Here is a 24,435-nt window from a genome sequence, read left to right as displayed (position 1 = left end):
ATAACTCCCCACATCTTACAGCAGATTGAATTTACATTTTACTTAAAAAAAGGGAGGGAGTACATACACGAGGAGGAAAGTGGGGGTGGGGAACAACACTGATCTGAAATGGATTTCTACAATTTCCCCTCCAATTACCAATCTTGTCTGTTGGGCAGTATCCCTCCTGCTGGCGTACAATTGCTTACAATATTAACAAGGTTGTAGACAAGAAAACTGCCAAAATTTAGGCCAGGAAGGAAAGGAAAGTAAGTTATCATATACAATGTAAGTTTACAACACATAGCATTTTCTTAAAATGATGTAACGCAGTTGCAGGAAGAAGTTAACAATACTAACACGAGAATAATCAAATTTTGTTTGTTATCCATGTACAGCAACTAACTGCTTTACAAAAAAGCAAAATAATACAATATATCATCACATGTATTTACAGTGTAGTAAATATACTTTTCTGTCAAATTTTACACAAACTATTTACAGGTGAATATACTGCATTAAAAAAAATTGTGTGGCTGACACTAAGTGAATTTTCGTATAAATTCATTGCATAACATTGAATAAGACATGCCTCATTACGCCTGGGCGGGGGGGGGGTGGGGGGAGATGTAAAAACAAAAACAAAAAACCCCAAAACAACAACAAAAACTGAATCACCCTACACTCCACAAACCCTGAAGGGCTGCTGGCTTTCATTCTGTGTCCCCCACGAGGACATAGTTCCTGGTGGTGGAAGTTCACTGTGGTGTCCTGAGCACCTGGCTCGGGCCCAGTGCTGGGTAATGAACGGTGCTGGCTGAAGGACAGAGCACCGGCCACTTCCCCGCAGACACAGTGAATGAAGCCTTGGCAAACAGGGGCAGGCACCTGGGACAGGGACACTGGTACACTAGGTAGACTACGTGACGAGAACATGGCGGTTGCTGTTTCCCTTTTCAAAGTCAGGGGAAACATCCACAAACTTTGAACAAATTGGTGATAATGTTCTTTACAGAACATACATCAAATTATGCAAAATGGGCAACTTACTCTGAATTGCAGAATTTCTTTTGTAGATTACAGGTATAAGGCCTAAAAAGGTGTTTCATTTCTCAGGGGACGCATACCGGTGAGAGATTTAGCTCACGTTCATTTTAGTTACTCGGAAAGCTGTAATTTTCTTCCAAAGGCGGAAATTCTTTAAACAAGGTAAACTTTAAACCTTAGTTAAGTTTTCAAATTCCTAAAAGTAATTTTTGCAGTTCGAAGAAGGCTCACATTGGATTTGTGCAACGCTGATCGTTTCATGAGGTACTTTAAGTGAATTCATTCACTACATGAGAGGGAAATAATAAATCCATCTAAGAAAAATGGCATGACTTGGGAAACGGGTTTATGGAAGGACCAACATCTTCAACAGTAAAATTTTGGAAGTTTCTCTATTTTGATGGAAGAAGCAAAATAGCATACTGCCACTCACTGTCATATGCACCAAACTAAGAAACAAAGAGAAAAAAAAAACAGTGAACTACAATCATGAAAGGCTCACATTGCCTGGTATTTCAGGAGCCAAGAAGCTGTGGCACCGACACCAGAAAAGCACTGGGCTGTGGGAGAGCCACACTCGGCACTGGTTAATGGTCTATTTCTAAACACAGTCCTAGTCTTGGCTTCTTTAGGGTCTTAGTTGCTCTGTTACTATAAACATTTTAGTCTAATGCAGCCGCTATAACGGTTAAAAAGAAATGTTTGATTAATTGCACCTGTCTTCAATATTTCCCAATAATTCTATGTCAAAATCACTATTTATACTAAGTTTTTTTTTTTTCTTTTGGCAAACGGTTCTTACTTTTCCCAGGACTGTAAACAAATTAAAAAAATTAAATTGTTATTTCTGAATATCAAAAGCAATTTTATTTACATGAACATATTACACTGTTACGGTGTGGATAAATGCGAAATGTGTTATATTATTAAAATCAGAACACTTATATGTACCATTATTTATTGATTTAGCTGTGGAGTTTAATTTACTGAAATCCACTAATGAAACAGCACTACAGGAAACTCCTCTCCCCTAGGTCGCCCTCCCCCAAAGCCATTATTATATCTTAACATATAAAGGGAACCTGGGACGAGGGCGAAATATTGTAATAAATATGGTTTAGCTCTAAATTGGAATATCCAGATACTAATATGCTCACTGAAGTCAAATTATCTTGCAGACTGCAGGCACCATGAGGAAACCCGATTGCATTACCAGGGCAATGCCGTAACAACAACCCATACCGTCCAGCGTAGCAGCGACTCTTATGGCCCCCTATCTTCGCACTAATGCAGGCCGACCAGTCGTTTCACAGTGATCAAATGCAGTTCTATCCTACAGAACCCGAATGCTCTGCTAAAGAGATTCCTGATTTTTTGGCAGGGAGGGGGAAGAGTGTAAGACATTTAAAATGCATCTTATTTAAAAAATTTATGATAATATACAACATACTCTATGTTTCTTGGAAAATTATTTAAGAAAAAAAAGTGTCAGCTACTCTAAAAGTCACGTACCATTCCATTTTGCTACGGAGCTAATGCAAACAGCAATGACATTTACCTTTTAGAACAATTTTCAACACTTTGTTCACTGATTCCCTGCTCGGAATTAATTAGGAAAGAAAAAGAGGAGAAAAAAAATGTATAATTACTATACTTAGTATAGCTGCGGCTTACCAAAAAACAAACAAAACAAAACAAACTTCTAGTATATTTAAAGATTAAAAGAGAATCAGCTGGAGAAAAAAATAAACTAGTTTTGATGACTGAGTTTGGATAAGGCCTCAGAACTCATAGTTTTGATTCGTAACATTAAGATATATGTAGTTACTCTTAATCTCCTCTAATTATTGCTAGTACGCAAGTGTTAATATTTCTTAAGAACTCACTAAAAATACCAAATCCCCCACCCCCAAAGTACCTTGCCTGTGGCTTTATGTTGTGAAGTCACTGAGGCTTGACCCCTATGGTTCCTTCAGTTTTGTAAAGTAAAAAAAAGTCCACAGCTAAAAGTCAGATTAAGCATACTGGGGTTATATTATTTCTCCCATAGATTTCTATCTTGAGAAGTGTGTAAATAAGACTAACACTTTACTTTGTATGATGAAGAAGGGGAAAACATAGAAGGCAGAGTTCTGTGCAAATGGCTTTCATATCTGGCTAGTAGTAGCAGTATTCAAGAATTCGTCCTCTCTCACAATTGAGATGTTCTCAGTTCAAGCTTCCCGACCTCCCACTTTCTTTGCAGTTGTTCTGAATACTTGCTTAAACCAGACACACAGCAAAAGGAGAAGAAAAAAAGTTAAAGAAAGAGCAGCATTAAATTTAGGCAATGCTTCCAAGAGTTGATCATCTGGCAACATGGCAGACTGGATGAGCTCATTATAAAACATGAAGTGCAGCATCACAGCTGGTGGTGATGGGGCAAGGCTAGGGGAGGGGTCACTAGTGAAGAGCCCATGTATGTTAAGTCTGTTTGAAAAAAGAAAGAAAGAAAGCTTCACACGATCTTCTTAATGCTATTACGTTTGAAACTGCCGGCGCTTCTTTGCTTCTGCACTTGGCTTGCGGATCCATGCCGAGTTCGTCCACTGTTACAGTGGCCGGTGGTGGGGGAGAGCTCAACGTTCTCCTTGTCGATTCCTGAAGAGAAACAGAGCACCCAGTTACCCCCTCGCTTTTGGTGTTAAGCTTCAGGATTAAATCTTACTATTTTATATACGATCAACCTGCAAAATGTTTTATGCATATTTCATTTTAATAATCAACTGCCAAAACATTTACAAAGGCTTTGTCACTCAGCAAACCTCAAATTTTGTTAAGCAAGATTTGCCATCATAGCAGAAAAACAGCATAAGAAGAGAGAAAGGAGAAGCTGCAAGAAAAAGCTAGAGGCAGGCAGGCTTTGGCTGAATGAAAAGCCAAGCGGCCAACAGGGAACACCAGAACTCCTTTCTCCAAGTCATACCAGAAGCTTCCAGCAGAGGCCAGCTTCTAGCCACATATCTTTACTCATGTTTATCCACAGAATATACTCTCCAGTTGCAGAATGCACAGATCTAAAAATTAAATTTTTACTTGCTTTCTGTCAAATTCATCATTTCAAAGAAAGGTCAGATGTTTCTTATTTTTTCAACCACAGTGCCTGTCCTCAAACCAAACCAAACCTGTTGCCGTTGAGTCGATTCCGACTCATACCGACCCTATAGGACAGAGTAGAACTGCCCCATAGGGTTTCCAAGGAGCGCCTGGTGGATTTGAACTGCCAACCTTTTGGTTAGCAGCCATAGCTCTTAACCACTACGCCACCAAGGGTTTCTGCCTGTCCCAAAGGAACTGACATATTTACTGATAAAATAATGTATCACAAAGGTCATACTGTAGAATCTTTGCTCTGACTTTCATCTATGGCAATTCATTTCATTTCATGTTTTGCACCTGAAACAAGTTCCATTTATTTCTCTTATGGTGGAGATTAAAATCTTCAAAAGCTGGTCCCTAAAATATTTTACAAATAATCTAAGTAGTAACATCAGAAAAGTAACCAGAAACAAAAACAAGATATTTTCACCCACCGAATTAGCAAAGATTACAAATTAGATAGAAGAATGGTGGTTACCCTTGGGGAAACAGAGGCTGGAGCGGGCAATGCAGGTGGCTTTGGAGTGCTAGCAATGTTCTGTTTCTTGACTCGGTTGCTGGATTTTCAAGTGTGTTTCCTTTCTAAAAACTCATTAAGCTGTAAACTTATGATTTGTGTGCTTTTCTGTCTGTTATACACCAATAAAATCTACCAAAAAAAACTGGACTGATTTTTTTGGCATATCAGTGGGAGTACAAATACTTGGACAGTATTTTGTGAATTTGTTTCAAAATGTAAAGTACTGATTGAGATTTACTGATACAGAAAGATGACTATAATTTTGCGATAGAAAAAAAAAATCAAGTTAAAAAACAGCATGTATGTTCCCACACTACTGGAAGGCAGAAAACAAACAAAAAAACTGACACATAGAGAAGATGCTGAAAAAACATTTGTCAAAATATGTGATCTCTGGATGATGAGATTCCAGGTAATTTTTACTTTCTTCTTTATTCTTATCTGTACCATTTGAATTGTTAAAAATAATCATAAGCAGTAGCTATCTCCATTTCTGGACAAAAATTAGTATTTCAAGTCAAGAAGTATTTGTTGTTAAATTGACTATCTCTACAGGATGGAAACCCTGGTGGCACAGTGGTTAAGCATTATGGCTGCTAACCAAGAGGTCAGCAGCTGTAATCCACCAGGCGCTCCTTGGAAACCCTATGGGGCAGCTCTACTCTGTCCTATAAGGTCGCTGTGAGTCGGTATCGACTTGATGGCAGTGGGTTTGGTTTGGGTTTTATCTCTACAGGATAAAATTCAACCCAGGTTTTTTCTCATCTCTATTTCCTTCATGGTGCATTCTGCTGTCCTCTACCTGAACCACTTTCTCCTTCCTTTTTCCTCCCTGCTTTTACACAGCATTTACTACATTTGCCTATAAGATGACTACTCCTATATACGTCTTATTTCCGCCACTAGACTAAAGCACCTTGACGGGCAAAGACAATTACTCTTTTTTTTCCCTATAAGATATAGTTGATGACTTCTTTAGTAAATGTGGGTTGAACTAAATGCATCCATTTTTTAAAAATATGATGACTGGCTTCCTGTAATTCATAGCCAGAAAGCATGAAACTTCTAATCTCCTCCTGAGGGTGCCATATATTTAGTAGAAAAGACAATTACATTTTCTCCCCCTCTGGCTTCTGCCATCTGAAATTATCATGGAACTTGTTGGTGTTATTTCACCTTTCAGTTCCTTTCATGTGCATGTGATCCATAAGTTCAAGTCCAACAGTTCCTTATCTGGAGTCATTTCCCTAAAAGGGAGTAAGAGTCAATGCAAAACTAGGCTTTAAAGTGAAAAGCTTTGAAACAACTATGGAGCTGGCCATCAGGAGGGACACACAGCTTGGACAAACATCAGGAGCGCCCTGTGGCTCTCCGTCAGCAATCTGCCCCCTGGGACTCTGTCTTATGTGCCTTCCTTTGGAGGAGGCTTGATACGGCTGGACTATGGTACATTCTGAGGGGAAAGCAGCAAGGCAGTGGTGCTTCTGTCTGAGGATAAGAGCCTGGTCAGTGATATTCTAGAGAATTAAAATGACATAAATTGTACTCATGCAGATTAAGTCGCCAAGGTGAAGATTTCTACAAAGAAGTACAAAGAATATTCTATTGTTTTGTTAAGCAAATTACCTTTTTTTACTTAATTTTTAAAAAGCCTTGTCTCCTATTACATGTTAAGGATAAAAAGCTGTAAAATTGTACACATAACATGACCTCAATCTATGTAAAGAAACTGGAAGGAAACAGACCAAAATGTTAATCAACAGTGGTCATCTTAGAGTGGTGGGACTACGGGCGACTTTTTTCCTCTTTCTACTTCTCTCTAAATCGTGTATTTCCCCCCCTAAGGAGCAGCAGTATCTTTTAATTAAAAAATGTGAAAGTATGGCTGCCTTGGCAGCCCTGTCACTCATCACCCAAAGTGTCATTGCTATGTGAGGCTGATGTCCTATGTCTACTCTCAAATTTAATTTTCATCTCAATTCAATTCTGTTCGTGCATGTTTGTGTTTTTTTCCTGCTCTGTGACTCAACTCTACAAGTGACACCCAGGTAAATGAGATGTGACTGTGATTCCTCTGGACAACCACTAGGTGGGCCCTGGGGCGAAATTCAACTGTGCAGCAAAGATGCTTTATTTTAAGGATCAAAGCAGAAACTGACATAAAAATCCTGGAGGGTCTACTAAAAACAAAAACAAAAAACAATTAAAATGCATTATATATTTATGTCAAAATACAGAATCTTAGAAAAGCTAAGTCAGTATGAAGCAGAATGATCACAGTATCTGGCTCTTGCATTTTCAGTTTCTAAGCAAAGTTCTCACTTCTGATAATTCTGGCAGCGTTCTTTGTTTTCACCCTCTAAAATTAGAAGCTGGTGAAGAACCTGGTCTCGGCATTCTACAGGGCAACTCTAAGATCATCAGCCAGGCTGCTGGAATGGAGACGAAATCAACCCCCGTTGGTCCCTGGTGTATTTTAAATTATTGAAAAGACCTTGGTGTTGCACTTTTCATCCAGGCCTCCGAGAGGTTTTGTGTTCTAGTCTTTATGCCCCTAAAAACTGGCTCTCCTTTCTGGCCCTTGGTGGGCACAAACGTAAAGATCCATGAGGTGACAAACCCAGAGGCCACAACCTGAATGAAATAAGGCTAAAAACTTCTGTGGTCCTGACTCACTAGTTTAAATTTGGCCACAGATACGCTGCGGTCAAACCAGAGAACAGTTACAAATAGGCAAGGCAGAAGAAGCCGAAAATTCTCTACAACAGTGTATTAACAGCACTATGCTTCAATGAATTATGGTGGCTCCAGATAAAGATCCTAAATAAAAGGTGTCATTGACCAAAATGTAGTGAACTGAGTCAGTGAGGAAAAAGATTAGATTACATTACAGTTACTTAACTTATATGTCTATCTCCTCTGCTAGAACATGAGTTCCTTGAAGGCAGGTATCAAGGCTTGTTTATTTTGCAACTAATGATAGCACTCCGGTCTGACAAGTAATAAAACAATTATTTTAAACTCACGTATTTTTTAAACGCTAAAACATGGTCCCAAACTGGAATCTAATGTCTTCAAAATAATAAAAGGGTTGAATCTCTTTCAATTCTTAAGAAGCTGAGGAAGATGGGTTAAATAATTTGTGAGTTTTACCACAAAAATGAAAGACAAATAATAACCCAGCTCTCCCACCACCTGCACAGGGGCTATAGTAGGTTGTCTGATTCTGTTTTGCTTAGACTGTCATATTTATAATAATGCAAATGTGGCAGATGACTTGTTTATTATATATACAAGGCAAATGGGTCATAAGACTCGGTTATTACACATATAAGAAGGCAAACACGTTAGAGGGCTCACTGGTTACACATATAATAAGGCAAACATGCCAGAAGACCCAGGTTTGTGACTTGGTTGGATCGGAACTCTGCCTATCCCAAAGAACAGTGAGAAGAATCAGATAAGATAAACTATGTGAAGATTTTTTTCACATAGACAAAATAATTGCTAAACAAATTCAATGCTTCTAATACCTGAAGTAAATAGACCCAGTGAGGTACTGGAAAGAGTCTTAGAACAAATGGACAGGATTTGATTTTTATGCTAGAATTTATACAATTACTGAAGCAAATATAAATAAGCACAAAATATATCTCAGAAGAAAATGTAAATATAGCTTGTTCTTATACGACAGTAAATACATTCATGGAGATGTGCTGAACATATATTTAGGAGTATTTGTGTTTTAAGCTAAATACACAAAACAGTAAACATAAGAATTTTTATCTATTTAAAATGTACTTTTACCAATAACACTTCTTTTTTTGTTTAGGTCTAATCTTTCTGAGCAATAATCACAGAAGAATAAAAGAAATAAAAGGTATCTTTTATAAATTAGACATAGTGTATCAAATTATTCTTCTTGGTTCTTAGAGCTAACTAATGGCCACACTCCTTTTCTTAACACAGCTTACAGAGTAGACGGACAGCTTTAATTTCTAAGGAAACACTGGGGCTGGCTTTATATTTGGAGAAAATAAAATCTTCTCAGCTTTTGCTGAAGATATTTAAAAAACAGTTGCAGCAGTACATTGACAGGGAACTGCCAGAAATTCAAGGTGGATTCTGCCAGAAATTTCAAGGTAGATTCAGAAAAGGAAGTGGAACAAGGGGTATCACTGCCGATGTCAGATGGATGCTGGCTGAAAGCAGAGAATACCAGAAGGATGTCTACCTGTCTTTCACTGACTATGCAAAGGCATCCGACTGTGTGGATCATAACAAATTATGAATAAAATCGCGAAGAATGGGAATTCCAGAACACTTAACTGTGCTCACGTGGAGCCTGTACATTGACCAAGAAGCAGTGGTTCAAACAGAACGAGGGGATACTGTGTGGTCTGCAATCAGGAAACATGTGCATCAGGGATGTATCCTCTCACCATCCTTATTCAATCTGTACACCGAGAAAATAATCTAAGAAGCTGGACTATATCAAGAAGAACATGGCATCGGAATTGGAGGAAGACTCATTAACAACCTGTGACACAGAGATGACACAACCTTGCCTGCTGAAAGTGGAGAGGTCTTGAAGCACTTTCTGATGAACATCAAAGACTACGGCCTTCAGTAAGGATTACACTTCAACGTAAAGAAAACAAAAATTCTCCCAAAGAAAAGACTGAAGTTGTCAACGATTTCATTTCACTTGGATCCACAATCAATGTCCATGGAAGCAGCAGCCAAGAAATCAAATGCTGTATTGCATTGGACAAATCCGCTGCAAAAGATCTCTATAAAGGGTTAAAAAGCAAAGATGTCACCTTGAGGACTAAGGTGTGCCTGACTCAAGCCATGGTGTTTTCAATTGCCTCATATGCATGCAAAAGATGGACAATGAATAAAAAGACGAAGAACTGATGCCTTTGAATTATGGTGTTGGCTAAGAATGCTGAATATACCATGGACTGCCAAAAGAACAAACAGATCTGTCTTGGAAGAAGTACAACCAGAATGTTACTTAGAAGCAGGCATGGTGAGGCTTCATCTCAAGTACTTTGGATGTGTTCTCAGGAGAGACTAGTCCCTGGAGAAAGACATCATACTTGATAAAGTAGAGGGTCAGTGAGAAAGAGAAAGACCCTCAACGAGATGGACTGACACAGTGGCTGCAACAATGGGCTCAAACATAGCAAGGATTGCGAGGATGGTGCAGGACCAGGCAGTGTTTTGTTCTGTTGTACACAGGGTTGCTGCGAGTCGGAACTGACTCAACGATACCTAACAACAGCAGCAAGCTTAAAAAACAAAATCTTCCTCAAACCATATATCCTATTTTTCTGTTTATTAACTCTTCCTTGAATTTTTTAAATAACTGGCTTTGTGTTAGTACTGGGCTAGGATTGTATCTTTAGTGCTCAGGGTGAGTACAGCAGTTCCTAAGCTGAGCCAAAACACACACTGGCCCTGTAGTTCTGATAAGCACCCAGACCTTATAAAGTGGTGGCTTTACAAGTTCCTCAGGTGCTAAGCCAGACTGTGCTTATAAGGACTGGTAAATGAAGTCTCATGCCATGTGCCCGGAATGAGTGCAGGGTAAGCAGTATTTTGTGCAAATATGATAGAGTAAAAAATACCTTGATGAGGGAACAGCTGCGTGAAAACTGCTGATTTAGAGCAAGGCAGAGAAGCTTCACAGATATAAAACAGAAAAAACAAAAAACCAAAAAAAAAAAAAAAAAAACCAAAGTGAACAACGTCCATAAGATTTTTTTTTAAAAAAGTGAAATACTATTAGATACTAGATAATCATTATGGTTCCTTGTTTTTGCTAATAAATCTGACTTTAATTATTGAACTCTGAACATTAATTTCCTAAACATCATAATCTATAATTACAGAACCTGTAATTCTTACAGAACTTATACTTTTACAGATAGATGTGTTTCCTACCACCTTTATTAGAATTAAGAATTTTAGTTTAAATCAAGAATTAAACGGAAAAATGATGAAAATTAGCAGAAATTACAGGAAGCAACTGCTCAGATTAAAATGATTTTTTCTCAAGTACAGGACAATAACAGAGAAGGGAAACAAATCAAGAAAATACCAAATAAAGGTGCGGTGATACCGTGAATACTTTTTAAAACATGAAAATCGTTTCTGTGATTTTAAGTGGTCTCAAAATAGAGGCCTTTAATTTTATTCTAAAAAAGTGGTATTTTAAACCCAGTAAACATATTAGGAGTAATACTGACTCAGTCCAAGTTTAGACTAATGGCTTTGATGAACTATCACTCTGCACGCACAGCTGTCAGTGCTAGTGGCTCAGGAATGCTTCTGAATACTAGCCAACCCACCCACTTCCTGGTGGGCAGTCTGCAGTTCAGAAGCAAAGTGAGCAAATGACTGACAGACTTAGGCACAGGCCATAAATAAAGTAGAAGTGAATTTGAAATAAGGAACAGCAAAATTGGTCTTTGCTCTAAAAAAATCATGCTCCAATGCTAGCAGTAAAATAAGCTAGTCAAAGGAAAAAAAAATGGCTTTTTCTAGTAAAAAACATTTAAAATAGGTCACAGGCTTGTTTTTGCTTAAAAAATTATAACATACACCTCACATTTTTTTTTGAGGTAAAAAGTGTATATTTTAAAACTTTGCCACAATTACCTAATTCTTCCAAACAAATGTCCCTTGGAGATATAACATGACAAAACCCAAAACCCGTTGCCATCGAGTCGATTCCGACTCATAGTGACCCTATAGGACAGAGCAGAACTGCCCCATGGAGTTTCCAAGGAGCGCCTGGCGGATTCGAACTGCTGACCTCTTGGTTAGCAGCCATAGCACTTAACCACTACGCCACCAGGGTTTCCAATAACATGACAAGTACCACAAAAAAGGTAAAAGAGTTACCTATGTACACTTTACTGTTCTCACTATTCTGAAATCTACTTGAGGGCAGGTATCGTGCCCTATTAGCTCCCCTGCTCCCTTGGGTCTAATAGAGCCCTCTGCATATAGTAAACAATGAATAGCTGTAGGGTAAGTATCCAGGATCCTGGCTATTCACTACAAAATATTATATTAATGTAAAATTAATCTTAAGAGTTAATATCAAAGAACTCGTGTACACTTAGAACATGGATCACAAATAAATAACAATTTTAGCTCAAAACCCAATATGAGAGCCACAGGAAAAATTGTCAAATCCCTGGGGGCCAGAGTCTCCTTCATTTTTGAATGCCCCAGACTGCCTAGCATATACCTACCAGATAGGGGTCCAAATGCTTACTGAATTACATTACGAAAAATATTAGGTGATCCTGACAGAGCAGAAATTAAATTTCAAAACTCTGGTAATAGATCTATTTAATTTCTTTTTAATAAGTACTAAGTTCATATAGGAAACCCTGGTGGCACAGTGTTTAAGTGCTACAGTTGCTAACCAAAAGGTTGACAGCTCAAATCCACCAGGCGCTCCTTGGAAACACTACGGGGCAGTTCTACTCTGTCCTATAGGGCATTATTTGAGTCAGAATCGACTCGATGGTAACATGTTTGGTTTTTTTAAGTTCATATAATTCCATCTGAATCTTTACTTGGTCTTCCATATCTAAAAAGTATGCTGAGAGATAATATTTGAAATGGTTATGAATCATTCAAAATATAGCTTTAAAAAAGGCTTCTTTGCTCATCTGCTGAGAAAACCTACTTGTGGCTTGGCTTTAAGCAAGAGCAAGTAAATAGCATTTTTTAGGTAAATACAGTTGATTTTCCAGTTCTAATCCTGGTTCTTCAATTCATGTCTAGCTAAGCTACACTAGACCTAATAACGAATCCAAACATCAAGTTCTGGAGTAAATGTTATGGGTTATCTTCTTGACATTCTCAGCAACATTTGGGGTAGTCTAAAGAGGAAAAGCTTTATTCCCATTTGGCTAATAGGGCCACAGTTAACACAATTTTATATGCACTAAACTAGTCCATTGGCTCCATTGACGCCAAGTTCAATTCTACTAGGGAGGGATTCAGAGATAGTCATCTAAGTATTTTTAGATGTGGACTTAAAAAACAATCCCCTTTGTAGTAAGGGGATGGACAAGTGGGCTATGATAATTTATTAAGAAAGATGCATTTATTAAGAAACTTAACTGCCTTAGATAAGTTTTTCTTCAAAAGCTGGTGATTGATGAATTATCACCAAAAAAAAAATTTTTTTTAAACAAGGTTTAATGCTGGCAGGTTCATGAATCTCTTTATCGAGGTGATTATCAGACAGCAGAGAATGCTGGAAACCAAAAGAAAATATAGCTTAGGGGCTGATCCTGATGTAAAAGCACCAAAGATCTAGAAAGCAGCCAGAGTCTTGCACTGACACGTGAAGTCTGCAGCAAAGGACTGAGTTATGTGTAGATCAGGAACTTCTGCCTTTGATACAGGGCACCAGGGCCTTCACCTGCTTAAGCTCAGTAGACTGGGCACAGGTTGAAGCTGGATAATCTGATGGGAAGCCACACTTCTGCTCAATTTCAGGAAGTGACCCAGCTTTAAATACTGCTGCTTGGGACTTGGAGGATGGCAGTGGAACTAAGGAGCTATTTTGGTATCTATACAACTAAATGTTGTTGGTGGTGGATGCCATCAAGTGACAGGGCAGGCTGTAATCTTTATGGGAGCATATCTTTCTCTTGTGGAGCCTCTGAGTGGGTTCAAACTGACAACCTTTTGGTTAGCAGCCAAGTGCTGTGCCACCAGGGGCCCTTATATAGCTAAACAGCAAAAATGAAATGCTGGATTGAGTCAGAATTATGGCTAAGATTCATCACTCCCTTTAGCCCTTTAGTAACAGCAAACTCAGCTCCATAAACAAATGAGTAGATAAGGGTACAACATTACATGGAGGTAAAGACATGAAGCTGTTCCAACTAATTACAGAGGAAGTATCATAACTCTTACCCTGAGAGGTATTCCATAAGAGAGGTGACAAAAACACAATTATTAGGCACACAGATGAACCAGGATCCTTTCATGGAAATAAACCCACAACTTAGAGACACAAACAGACTTTGTGGAACAGAACACTTACTAATGAAAAGATAAAGGCTTTCTACAAAAACATATAGTAAAATAACCTAGCAAACCAAAGGGAGCACAATTTAGAAACATTAATAACTGAACACAGTGATTTAATTCTACTAATTTTAAAGCTCTAATTTCTTTGGAGAATAGTCAGAGGTTTTCAATGTGTCATAAGTTGTCTATTCAAGTAACCATTTTTGGAAAACTACTGGGGTGATATGAATGGTTTAAAACTGTGACCAAAACCATATATACCAGTCTCTGGTTCTTATAGACAATTTTAAATAAGAGGTTGCAGAGCAGGACTTTTTCCAAAGCCAATGATGTGGCAAATGCCCAACCATCACTGGACATGGTTATTCATCAACTAGCAGGGGAATCTGTACGGATACCTATATTCTCAATGTGATTATTTTATTGTCCCCATCAGCGGGCAAAGATTGGCTGAAATCCCCGTAACAATCAGCCTGAATTAAAAAAAAGTTAATAGAAAAACAAGTACTTATTTTGACAAGTCTAACACCACTCTAGCAACCCAAGAGGCAAAAGTTCAGTCAAAATGAACCAAATTTTAAAAACAAAAACTAAACCCATTGCCACAGAGTCAATTCTGACTCACAGTGACCCTCCCTATAAGACAGAGTAGAGCTGCGCCACATGCTTTTCAAGGAGCGGCTGGTGGATTTGAACTGCTGACCTTCTGGTTAGCAGCCGAGTTCTTAATTTTTGTGCCACCAGGACTCCAACTAAAACAAAAAAACAGGAGGACCAGTATAGACAGAGTCTACTAATTTTCTAATTGTGATTAACTTTAGTGTTTGACCATTCTAAAAGCAACAACCTGGACAACTAACAACAAAAACAACACGGAGGAAAGGAACTGGTGGAATTAAGGGAAGGCAGATTAGAACCAGACAGACAGGCAGACAGACAGATACAGAGGCAATGAGTGTGGTAGAAAGAGCATGGGCTCTGGGTCTAGATAAGAGCTGTGGGACTCTTCTAAATCTCGGTCTCCCATGGCACACAAAGCTGTGAGCCTAGAACTAAATCACCTCCATGGTCCATCCTAGCTCCAAAATGCTAAGGTTTTATTGGGGCGGGGGTGGGGGGTGGGGGGTGACTATGTTATCTGGAACGAAGTCGATTTCAAGTTTTTCCCTATTTTAACAGTTCAAATCGTGATAATGGGGCAGGATCACAGGCAAAGGCTAGCACAGTGGTTTTCAAACCCTAGTGTGCATAAGAATCACCTGAGGCTTTATTAAAACACAGATTGCTGGCTGGGCCTCATCCTCGAGAGTTTTTTTGTCCAGTAGGTCCGGGGTCAGAATCCCAGCATTTGCATTTCTAACAAGCTCCCAGATGATGGTGATGCTGCTGACCTGGGGACCACACTCGGAGAACCACTGACCCACAGAATCAGTGACAGAGGACAAGCCAACATGATTATACCAAAAACCAAACCCACTGTTGCTTAGTCAATTCTGATTCACAGCAACCCTACAGGACAGAGCAGAACTGCCCCAGAGGATTTCCAAGGCTGTAATCTTTATGGAAGCAGACTGCCACATCTTTCTTTGGTGGAGTGGCTGGTGGGTTCGAATCACTGACCTTTTGGTTAGCAGCCGGGCTCTTACCCCACTGTGCCACCAGGGTTTTTAGCATGGTTATACAGGGGGAAAGTTGGCCAAATTTCCTTCTTGGGAGGAAAAAAGGATTACCTGACTAGATACAGTAAGGTGATTAACAGATAAATGCTGAATTAAATCATTTGTTTCCTCTGCCAACTAAAGCTTTGTTATTACCTAAAGCTTAATAGTTGAATATGATTACTTTACGCAGTGGCTTATAATATGTACTGGATGTTATATTTGCTATTCTTCAGAATCTTCAAAACTATTATGTGCTTAAAAGTTCATACAAAACTGGGATTATAAACTGGGGAGTCTATTTCTGGATCCTGAACATCACAAAATAGTTGTAACACATCATGTAACTTTTTAAAAGAAAATTCATGGCAACAGTGAAAGGAACTATGCATAGTAACTTCTTTGTAATGAGGTGCTTCATAACTGAAATTTTTAGGCAACAGAACTTTAAATACAAAACCTTCTTTTATTTTAATCACTTTAGAAACAGATTTTTCTAAATAGAACCATGACTGTAACGAAGTTTTCCCTCATTATTCACTGTCATCACGACACACACAACTTCAGCTCTGTAACGAGTAACAGCCCCAGGGTCGATCAGGTTGTGTGATGCCGTTAGCCCTGACACTGAATGAGCCCACAGTTCTGTAGGTTTCTCAGTTCTACGGTGTTTATCTAGCCACCCTGCCTATTATTTCTCAGCGTACCCACTTCTAAGTTGTCTGTGGAATTGGTATACTTTCCCCACTTGGATCTAACAGTGACTCTACAGTAAGGAATACGCTTAGGCCCTTTAAGATGTTATTTCCTTGAGGTGACTTTTCTGGTCTGGTTATTTATTTACATCCAGATTTTGAGGTTGTTCTGTGGATGGTCGAATTATTGCTGGCAGCAGGACAGTGCGGCACCACTATATTTTGTGTGTTTTTTTTTTTTTTTTGAAAGAAGTAGGCTGTATCAGAGACACAGAAGCCCTTAGGGCAATGTTAGTATAGCTAGTAAAGGAATTACAGGTCTGCTCTCTTACAGGGTGATGTAGCTTAGGCTGCTTTTCCTGCCCATACTCTAAGACCTTACCGACCTTGGACACTACAGGAACACTCTAAATATCTCACTGTCTTAAGTCTAACTTGTTTGAAAGTAGAAAGCTTTATAGAGTAACAAAATTCAAGTCAGCTACAAGGAAAAGAAGAAAGGTAAGGTGAATCTCATGAAAAAAAGGAGCAAATCTGCTATAAACTGGTAACAAGGGAATTCCTAATGCTGGAATACTGATATTATTGCTCAAATTTATGATAAAGATTACATTTACTGACCTGGGGAATGCTGGGAAGTTGCAAGTGAGGTCATGGAATTAGAAAGGTTAAGGTTAGCAGTAATACTAAGCTGGCTCTGCACTGCAGGAGGATAAGGAGATGTGGGTGTCAGGAGGGACTCCTCACTGGTTTCTTCATCAATTCCAGGCAAATACGTGTCAATCAAGGCATCAAGAAACTTAACAATAAGCTCAGCATAGTCTGGGATTTGTGTTTGCTGTAATGGAAAATAGGAAATTATTTTAGCTCCATTCTTCTTTTTGTAAATCCCCTTTGAAGCCAAAAATTTTTAATTCAGTTTTTGTTTTGGGCTTAATTTATGATTTTTCTTCCTTCGATCACTGAAAAAAGGGGGTGGGATAACATTTATAGACTACCATGGGACTTACAACTGGGACATTTATTCAGCTCACACTTAAAGCTTCCAGGAGAACCTGCAATTACTGAAAGCCATGCACAGACAAAGATGGAATTTAATCCTGAGACAATACAATCATCAGGAATGATGTCTAGCCAATTTTCCAAAACAGAGCAAATTAGCAGAGCATCATCAGTCTAGCTGCCACTTAGCAAGTCAACTAACTCGACACTGTGAAGGGCTCAGAGGGCGACTGGCTAATCAAGCTATAAAAACTCCTGCATGATACACCTATTTGTGACTTCAGGCCCACTTTTTTAGTGACGGCCTTTGCATGTCAAGAGATATTCAGCAATTTGGGTACTAAAAAGACAAAATTACAAAGTAACTATCCAATTCTTAAAAATTGGAACAAGGCTCAGACAATTTATACTGATTTAGCACCCCCTGTATCTAGACCACAGCACTACGAACTGTAGGGGGAAGAAACTGAAGTCCTGCCTTCAAGGAACCGCCATCAATTTGGAGAGACACCATATACAAAGAATGTAATTAAATACATATTTGTACAGCACTGTAGCAACTAATGCCAATCAAAGAACAAACTGGATAGGAACAAATGAGGATATATCCAGGGGTAAACAGATCTAATCCAGCAGGTTGGAAGGAAAATCATTTTCAGGAGATAGATTTTAACCGCAGGGTAATGCTCCTTTTTCTCACATGATACGTGAAGTGTGTGCACTGAGATATCAAATACATGAAGCCTAAGGGCAGAGAAGTTTTAAAGAAGCTTGTCATACCCTGCTGAAAAGTCAAGCATAAACTGAGTTATTTTTTATAAAAACTGTTAAATACTTTAAGCATATTAAAGATGCTGTTCTTTGAAAGAATCTTGTGGTAAAAAACTTGATAAAATAACTTATGTGTTTATTATGATTCATTATTCTGGTTTCAACATAACGTGTGTTCTTAAAGCAGGCACACTTATGTAGAAAAAAACTTCTGTCAGTAGTAACAAAGCAAAATATATTTTCTTACCTTTGAAAAGGGTCCTGCAAACCTCCACAAGCCATTAAAACCAAAACCTGCAACAAATCAAATGTTACTCTTATGACGATCATGACATCTTTTAATCTTAACAGATGTTAAATACACTGTACAGCTGATCTATGCACACAATGAAAACATTTTCTCAGGATAGGGTCAAAGCAGACTAAAACTCACTTAAAATATACTCAGTATAAAACCACAGTTTAATTTAAAAAAAAAAAACAAAACCAGTTATCTTACTGAACATACAATTAAAAGAATCACGTGAAGAGAGAAATAGGAACAAGCCTATTCCTTCTAAAGAATTCTGTAGTTGAGTGCATTCTACGATAGTACCCATATTAGCAAGTTCATCAACCACCCTTCTTGTGATACATTTATTTACTTTGCAAGTAAGATGTTTGGTACTGTGGTGGGGATTCTTCATGGTACACCACACTCTGCACAATCCCATGGATCGGATTTAACAAATTTGGATCTTGGCACAATGACAACAGGGTATTGATCTTAGAGTCCAACAAATTGTGTCTGAAAAATAAAAGTCAACAAAGAAACATTTTAGAAGAAAAGTCAATGAAAATATACACTGCAAAGCATAATATTCCCCAGAACAATGTGACAAAAATGGAGATGTGTGCTTTTTTACTTTCTGATGCTTTTCTATATATTCCAAATTTTCTATAATGAGTGTGGGTGGGTGTGTGTGTGTGTGGGTGTGTTTGCATGTGTGTGTACATGTGTGTTTGTCTTTTTGGCTTGTCTCTTGTTTCCTTTCTGGTCATCAGGGAAAAGAAGATAAAAAAAAATAAGTAGTACTGACATAAACATGAACTATAGACAGTGAGTTTCTGTTCAAGACAAGGATGGCTTTTGTCTGCCACTTAGCATGTTTTAGGGTCATTTTCTTCCTGCTGTCGGTTGATGTGTACCTAGGGAGGTAAACCTAAATTTAATATTAGTCATTGATTAATAAATGCTCATTCAGATCAAATAAGAAAAGAAAAATTGGCTTAGATGGGGTGGAATATATAAAGCAATTCAAACTTAAAAAGAAATGAATTATTTCTAATCTAGCTACAATCCATTAATAAAAATAACTGAGAGCTAACTATATACCATTCTGAAATTTTAAAAGGAGATTAATATGGAAATAGTGGTGCTACATAGATGGCCAAGATCAGGAACTGCATTTCCCAAGTTCCCTTGGGTTATATGGATTTGAACAACACTTTGAGGTTAATATTATTTTAGACCTTAAGAGAAAATAAAATTCACCTCCCAAATAGGGGATGAATTTTATTTTCACTCAGCTGTGGATAAATAAAAAATCCCTACTAAGAAGAAAACTAAAACAGGTATGCCGATTAAATACGGCAGTCTGATGGTTTGCTCCTAAGTGAGAAAATGAACAATGCTCATCATGATGAACCACTTAAGAAATCGACAAGATAAAAAATGTTTTTTTTCTAATAAACCAAAACTAGTTTTAACCACCATTAAATATACTATCTCTAAGCTAAAATCACTCTCACAGTATCTCGCTGTCCCCTTTCAACAACCAGTGAACATTACTGGGTAACACTTCTCCCAAGTCGTGATACAGTATTTGACTTCAAGACAGGTACAAAAATTAATTAAAAGCAAAAGGAGATACTTACACAACAGGAAAAACTTTTGGGAAAACAACACTGGCTTCTGCTAAGTATTCATAAAGAATTCGTTGATCAAATTCATCCGTGGTATATTTTACCAGTGTAGCCTGCCAAGATGAAAAAAGTAAACAATATTTTTACTTCATGGCTGAATTATTTGTTTTGGTGAGAAGCAGAAGACTTCTGCTTTCATGTTTTTAATATTTAAGGGCTTCCTAAGAGTAGATTAGAATAAAAACTTATAGGAGGAAAAAAAAAAAATCCTCAAAATAGCAAAAAACCTTACTAGTACAGTAAGAAGAAGGGCTTGGATTTTCGGATCAGTAAGTACTTCTTCATCCAAGAGAACATTCGATTCAGACACTGAAACTTTACGTAAATGTGGGTGCTGTTGTGATGAGGAAATCCTTTGAGTTTCTGCAGTTTAAGATACGGATTATATGATCAGCTGTACTAATTAAATACACATATTGGATACCACTTCACCTATCATATTTAGATATTAGCTCTAAAATCCAGTAGCTCTTTAGCAGATACTTGCAAATATCAACATAAACATCATATAGAGTTATCATTCACCTATATAAAAGTTTTGGCTAGCTGTTTACATTGTTGTATAACATATATGTCATTAAAATGACAGGATAACTGTTATTTTAAGGACTGTATAGCTTATGTTCCAGAAAAGAACAAATGTTTCTCTATTTCACCCTCAAGATTCTAAGAAATGGTTGGAAAATAAATACGGCTTTAGTGTAATCTCCCATCTTATTTTCAATGGTCTAGATGAATAATTAACTTTGTTTCTCACCCATTTCATAATCAGTTTCAGCTACTCTCCTCATTTTGGGAGGTGTTGTGATCCCTGATTCCATTTCTTGCCTTTTAGGAGCCTTTGTATCTGATATCAAATGATCAAAACTTTTTCTTGTTCCTATAAACGAAAGTGACAGAATATGGAAGTTAATTAACCAGTGCTTTTTTATGATAAGTACACTTACAAGAAAACAAAAAAAAAATGTTCAGCTATAAAGCATTTAAGCTATCACTTAAGGATCCAAAGAAAGTCAAACATCTCCCTGGAGCAGAGTTTCTCTCATTTATTCTCCATCCTTCAAAGGATTTTGGTCACACAGCTTTCCATTTCAAGACAGGATGTATCTTATTGGTCCACATTAAACTGAGATTATGTTCACCAAACTGGAAGTATGCCAAACTCTACAACATGCACAATTATTGAGAACAAATACAGAGGTATGTACTGCTTAGCAGCAAAGATCAATTATGTCTGAACAGCATTTTCAATTTAAAAATTTTTGCTGGTGCCATGAATTAACATATGAGGAATTTCCAAACTTGCGTAAAATCCAAGTTTTATTTTACTTCTTCTTCAAGGTCAAAGTATTGAAACTGGATTATCTGGAACTTATATTTTCCTGTTTTTACATTCGAGCCTGCTAACTTCTTGGTGCAGCTGTAAAAACAGCCCTGGAATACTTTCCACGGTACTGTTTTATAAAAGCCAGAACTGAAGCTGATTTAATAAAAGCTGACAACTGAACACTTAAGACATATAATGCTTTAATAATCTCAAGTATTAATACTAATATTCATAATAAGTGGTCATAAATATCAAGGCTAAATAATTTAACAGCCCAAAATGATCTAGTCCAGCCTCTTCATTTCACCCACATGTAAACTGAGGAAGCCATAAACATATGCTCCTGGATATCCTGAAGGGGTCTCAGATGTATCAGTTGAACTAAGTTTATCCTTTATTGCAAACATGTTAGTCTCAATCTCTGTGAATGGAGTCATTATATCCAGCCAGTCTTTGAAGCTAGAAACTTCTGCCATCCTTCAGAGCCTTCTCCCTCCCTACCTGTCCCAATCAATCAGGCACTAAGTCTTGTCCATTCTACTTCAGAAATCTATCCCAAACCTGATTTCTGTTCTCTCTTCTCCCACTGCTCTTGTCTTATAATTGCAGGCCTACACCTTTTTTTTTTTTTTTTTTTTTTTGGCCTAGACTGCTGCATCAATCTCTTAATTGGCCCTCTTGCCAAAAATCTCTATTTCCCCACATTTGCTGCCAGGAAAACTTCCCCAAAATTAAGATTTGGTCATGTCCCTCCCCTGCTTAAAGATTTCTGTTGGATATATGATAGGCTAGATCTCTTAACATGGCACAAAGTCTTTTATAACCCAGTTTCAAACCTTCTCTAGCCTCATTTCTCCCCTACTCCCTGTGATCCAGTTACAATTAATGGCTTACTGTACGTGCCAACTGCTTTTCCTGACTTTTCTTTGTCCTAGTCCCTGCTCTTGAATGCCTTTCCTTATCCTGTGTCTACCTGGCGAGCAATCGTTAAATCTTCAAGACCCAGCTCAGATGTTACCTCTCTGCAGCTTTTCCTCATTTCTCCAGACCCTCAAGTGCCCCCTCTCCCTGAGCACAGCAAACCATCCATATTACTTTAATGGCACCTAGGAAGGCTGTTGTAATCAGCTGATTATAAGTCTTTGCCATATCTTTTTCATTTAACACATGGGATGAGTGAATTTACAACTGGATTTTCTCTGAGGTTAGTTTTTCATTTATAACTTCCTTGGCATGAAAACCCAGAATTACAAAACACAAAGTAACCAGGAAACTCCTAGATTATGGCAAAAGCACTGATGGAAGAAACTTGAACAAAAGGTAACAGACCTATGTGACTAGTAACAGTGATTACATTTGCGGTTTCTATTTCATAGCTTACTGGCAGGTTACTTAGCTCTCAGTGCAGTGACTGTTCACTCATTTCCTTATGAACACAAACATTTCCACAAGACCTAAAGATATGCAAATATGCTTGCATGGCTAACTGAAACTCACTTAGCCATTCAACATTGGTCACTGAAATACTAATCTCAACATATTTCAGTAACAATTAAAACTTTAGTCAAAGGAGCATAAGAGCATCTTGGCATTTCCTCGGTGGCAGGTGGGATCAGTGGCTCCTTCATTAACTTACTTTCAGTTACTGAAAAGGGAAAGAGTTCTACAGCATTTTAGGTGTACTTCTCATTGACAAATGTCAATGTAAGTGAGCAATCGAAACTTTCAAGAATCCTAACTTCTTATGGTAATCTGAAAATATATTATTTTACCACTTCGTCTTTTCAAAGAAACGATGACAAGGAGTGTTTTTACAGCTTCATACCATATTCTGTTTTCAGATGATAACTTTGGGAAATACATCATTCAAGGCCTTGCATCTGACAGCGGCAAGACTATTCCTTTCTTGCAGCCATCTGAAGTCTCTCCCACTCCCACTTCCCTGCTGCTTGCTCAAGGCAGAACAAAACAAGGAGAGCCATGTGTTTAGTCTAGGAATCCGGAAAAGACTGTCTCAAGATCCCATTCTCATTCCTTTATCTTAACTGATAATGGCTTAGCTGATCTATCAAACTCTTTTATAACTGGCATCAAAAACTTTGCTAAATCCAAACAGAAAAATACTGAACAGTTTCAAATAATTTTCCGAGAGTAAAAGTAAGCATCTGAATGCTAACCAGGAAACTCCTAGAAGATTATGGTAAAAGCATTAGTGAAAAATAAGTAAAATATCCACATAACTTATGATAAACTAACCAAGTAACTTCTTAGTGTTGGCCTGAGACGGCTGCCCCATATCCAAGCTCATGGATTTCCTAGCTCGGGGACTGGTCTGGCCCACAGTTGGATAGGTGGCTGCAAGGTACCCTTCAGAACCTTTGGGAGAAGACCATGGCTGATTCTCCTTTAGTGTCCTGAGAGATTTAAACAATCGAGAAGAATTAATTAACGTGATGACCAATACAACCACTGTTTGCCCCTTCTGAATAGTTCCATTTCCCAATGACAACAATCAATTTTAAAACAGCATTTCAAGGGGCTTTAAGGTACAAACTCTTAATGCCTCCCTAGGAAGGATCAACATTCTTGCCATAGTATCTTGTACATAATAGGTACTTATCAAATGATGAACAGAACTGTACTGCATTAATTTTTTAATCAGGGCAAATCAAGTATAAATAGGCAACTGTATTTTTGGTTTAAAAATTAAGGAAATCAGCCTTAATTTACATTTTGACAGAGAAACACAGGCATTACTTTCTCAAAAGGGCATATGTTTCCTCAAGAAAATATAATCATGGTAACGACAGAAGAATAAACCAAACCCAATGCTGTCGAATCAATTCCAGCTCACGGTGACGCTATAGGACAGAGTAGAACTGCTCCATTGGGCAATAAGGCTGTAATCTTTATGGAAGCAGACTGCCACATCCTTCTCCCACGAAGTGGCTGGTGGGTTTGCATCACGGGCCTTGGCAGCCAAGCACTTAACCACTACACCACTAGGGCTCCTGACTGAAGAATACGACCAACAAAAACCAAATATGCCTGGAAAAACTCATGCAAAGGTTAAAATCTCAGTTGGAAATTGTTGAGGGCTTTTTATCAAAAAGTGGAAGGTTGATAAACTGAATGATACAGATAGAAGATTGTTTTTCTGTGTTCAAAACTGTACTTAAGCCTTAAAGATACTTTCATTTAATTGAAAATCTAGCAAGTCCTCAAATGATATCATTATCAGGGAGATTTTCATGTATT

General features: G+C 38.0%; 1 protein-coding gene across 5 annotated transcripts in view; it reads right to left on the bottom strand.

Moving 5' to 3' along the window:
- NF1 (neurofibromin 1) overlaps nucleotides 1-24,435 on the bottom strand; it is a 253,107-nt gene continuing 228,672 nt past the window's right edge. For 4 of the 5 annotated variants that reach the window (XM_049859655.1, XM_049859657.1, XM_049859658.1 and 1 more), the window contains 8 exons: nucleotides 23,434-23,591; nucleotides 20,608-20,730; nucleotides 20,083-20,213; nucleotides 19,803-19,903; nucleotides 18,530-18,672; nucleotides 18,133-18,179; nucleotides 16,734-16,950; nucleotides 1-3,666 (listed from right to left, as the gene is read on the bottom strand). In XM_049859655.1, coding sequence (XP_049715612.1) covers nucleotides 3,524-3,666; nucleotides 16,734-16,950; nucleotides 18,133-18,179; nucleotides 18,530-18,672; nucleotides 19,803-19,903; nucleotides 20,083-20,213; nucleotides 20,608-20,730; nucleotides 23,434-23,591 — 1,063 coding nt within the window. In that variant the 3' untranslated portion in view covers nucleotides 1-3,523. The remainder of the gene's footprint in view (nucleotides 3,667-16,733; nucleotides 16,951-18,132; nucleotides 18,180-18,529; nucleotides 18,673-19,802; nucleotides 19,904-20,082; nucleotides 20,214-20,607; nucleotides 20,731-23,433; nucleotides 23,592-24,435) is intronic. The other variant, XM_049859659.1, reaches the window with a different exon arrangement.

Source organism: Elephas maximus, chromosome 19, assembly GCF_024166365.1.
Source record: "Elephas maximus indicus isolate mEleMax1 chromosome 19, mEleMax1 primary haplotype, whole genome shotgun sequence".
NCBI classification, from domain to species: Eukaryota; Metazoa; Chordata; class Mammalia; order Proboscidea; family Elephantidae; genus Elephas; species Elephas maximus.
This window is presented reverse-complemented; position numbering and strand designations above follow the sequence as displayed.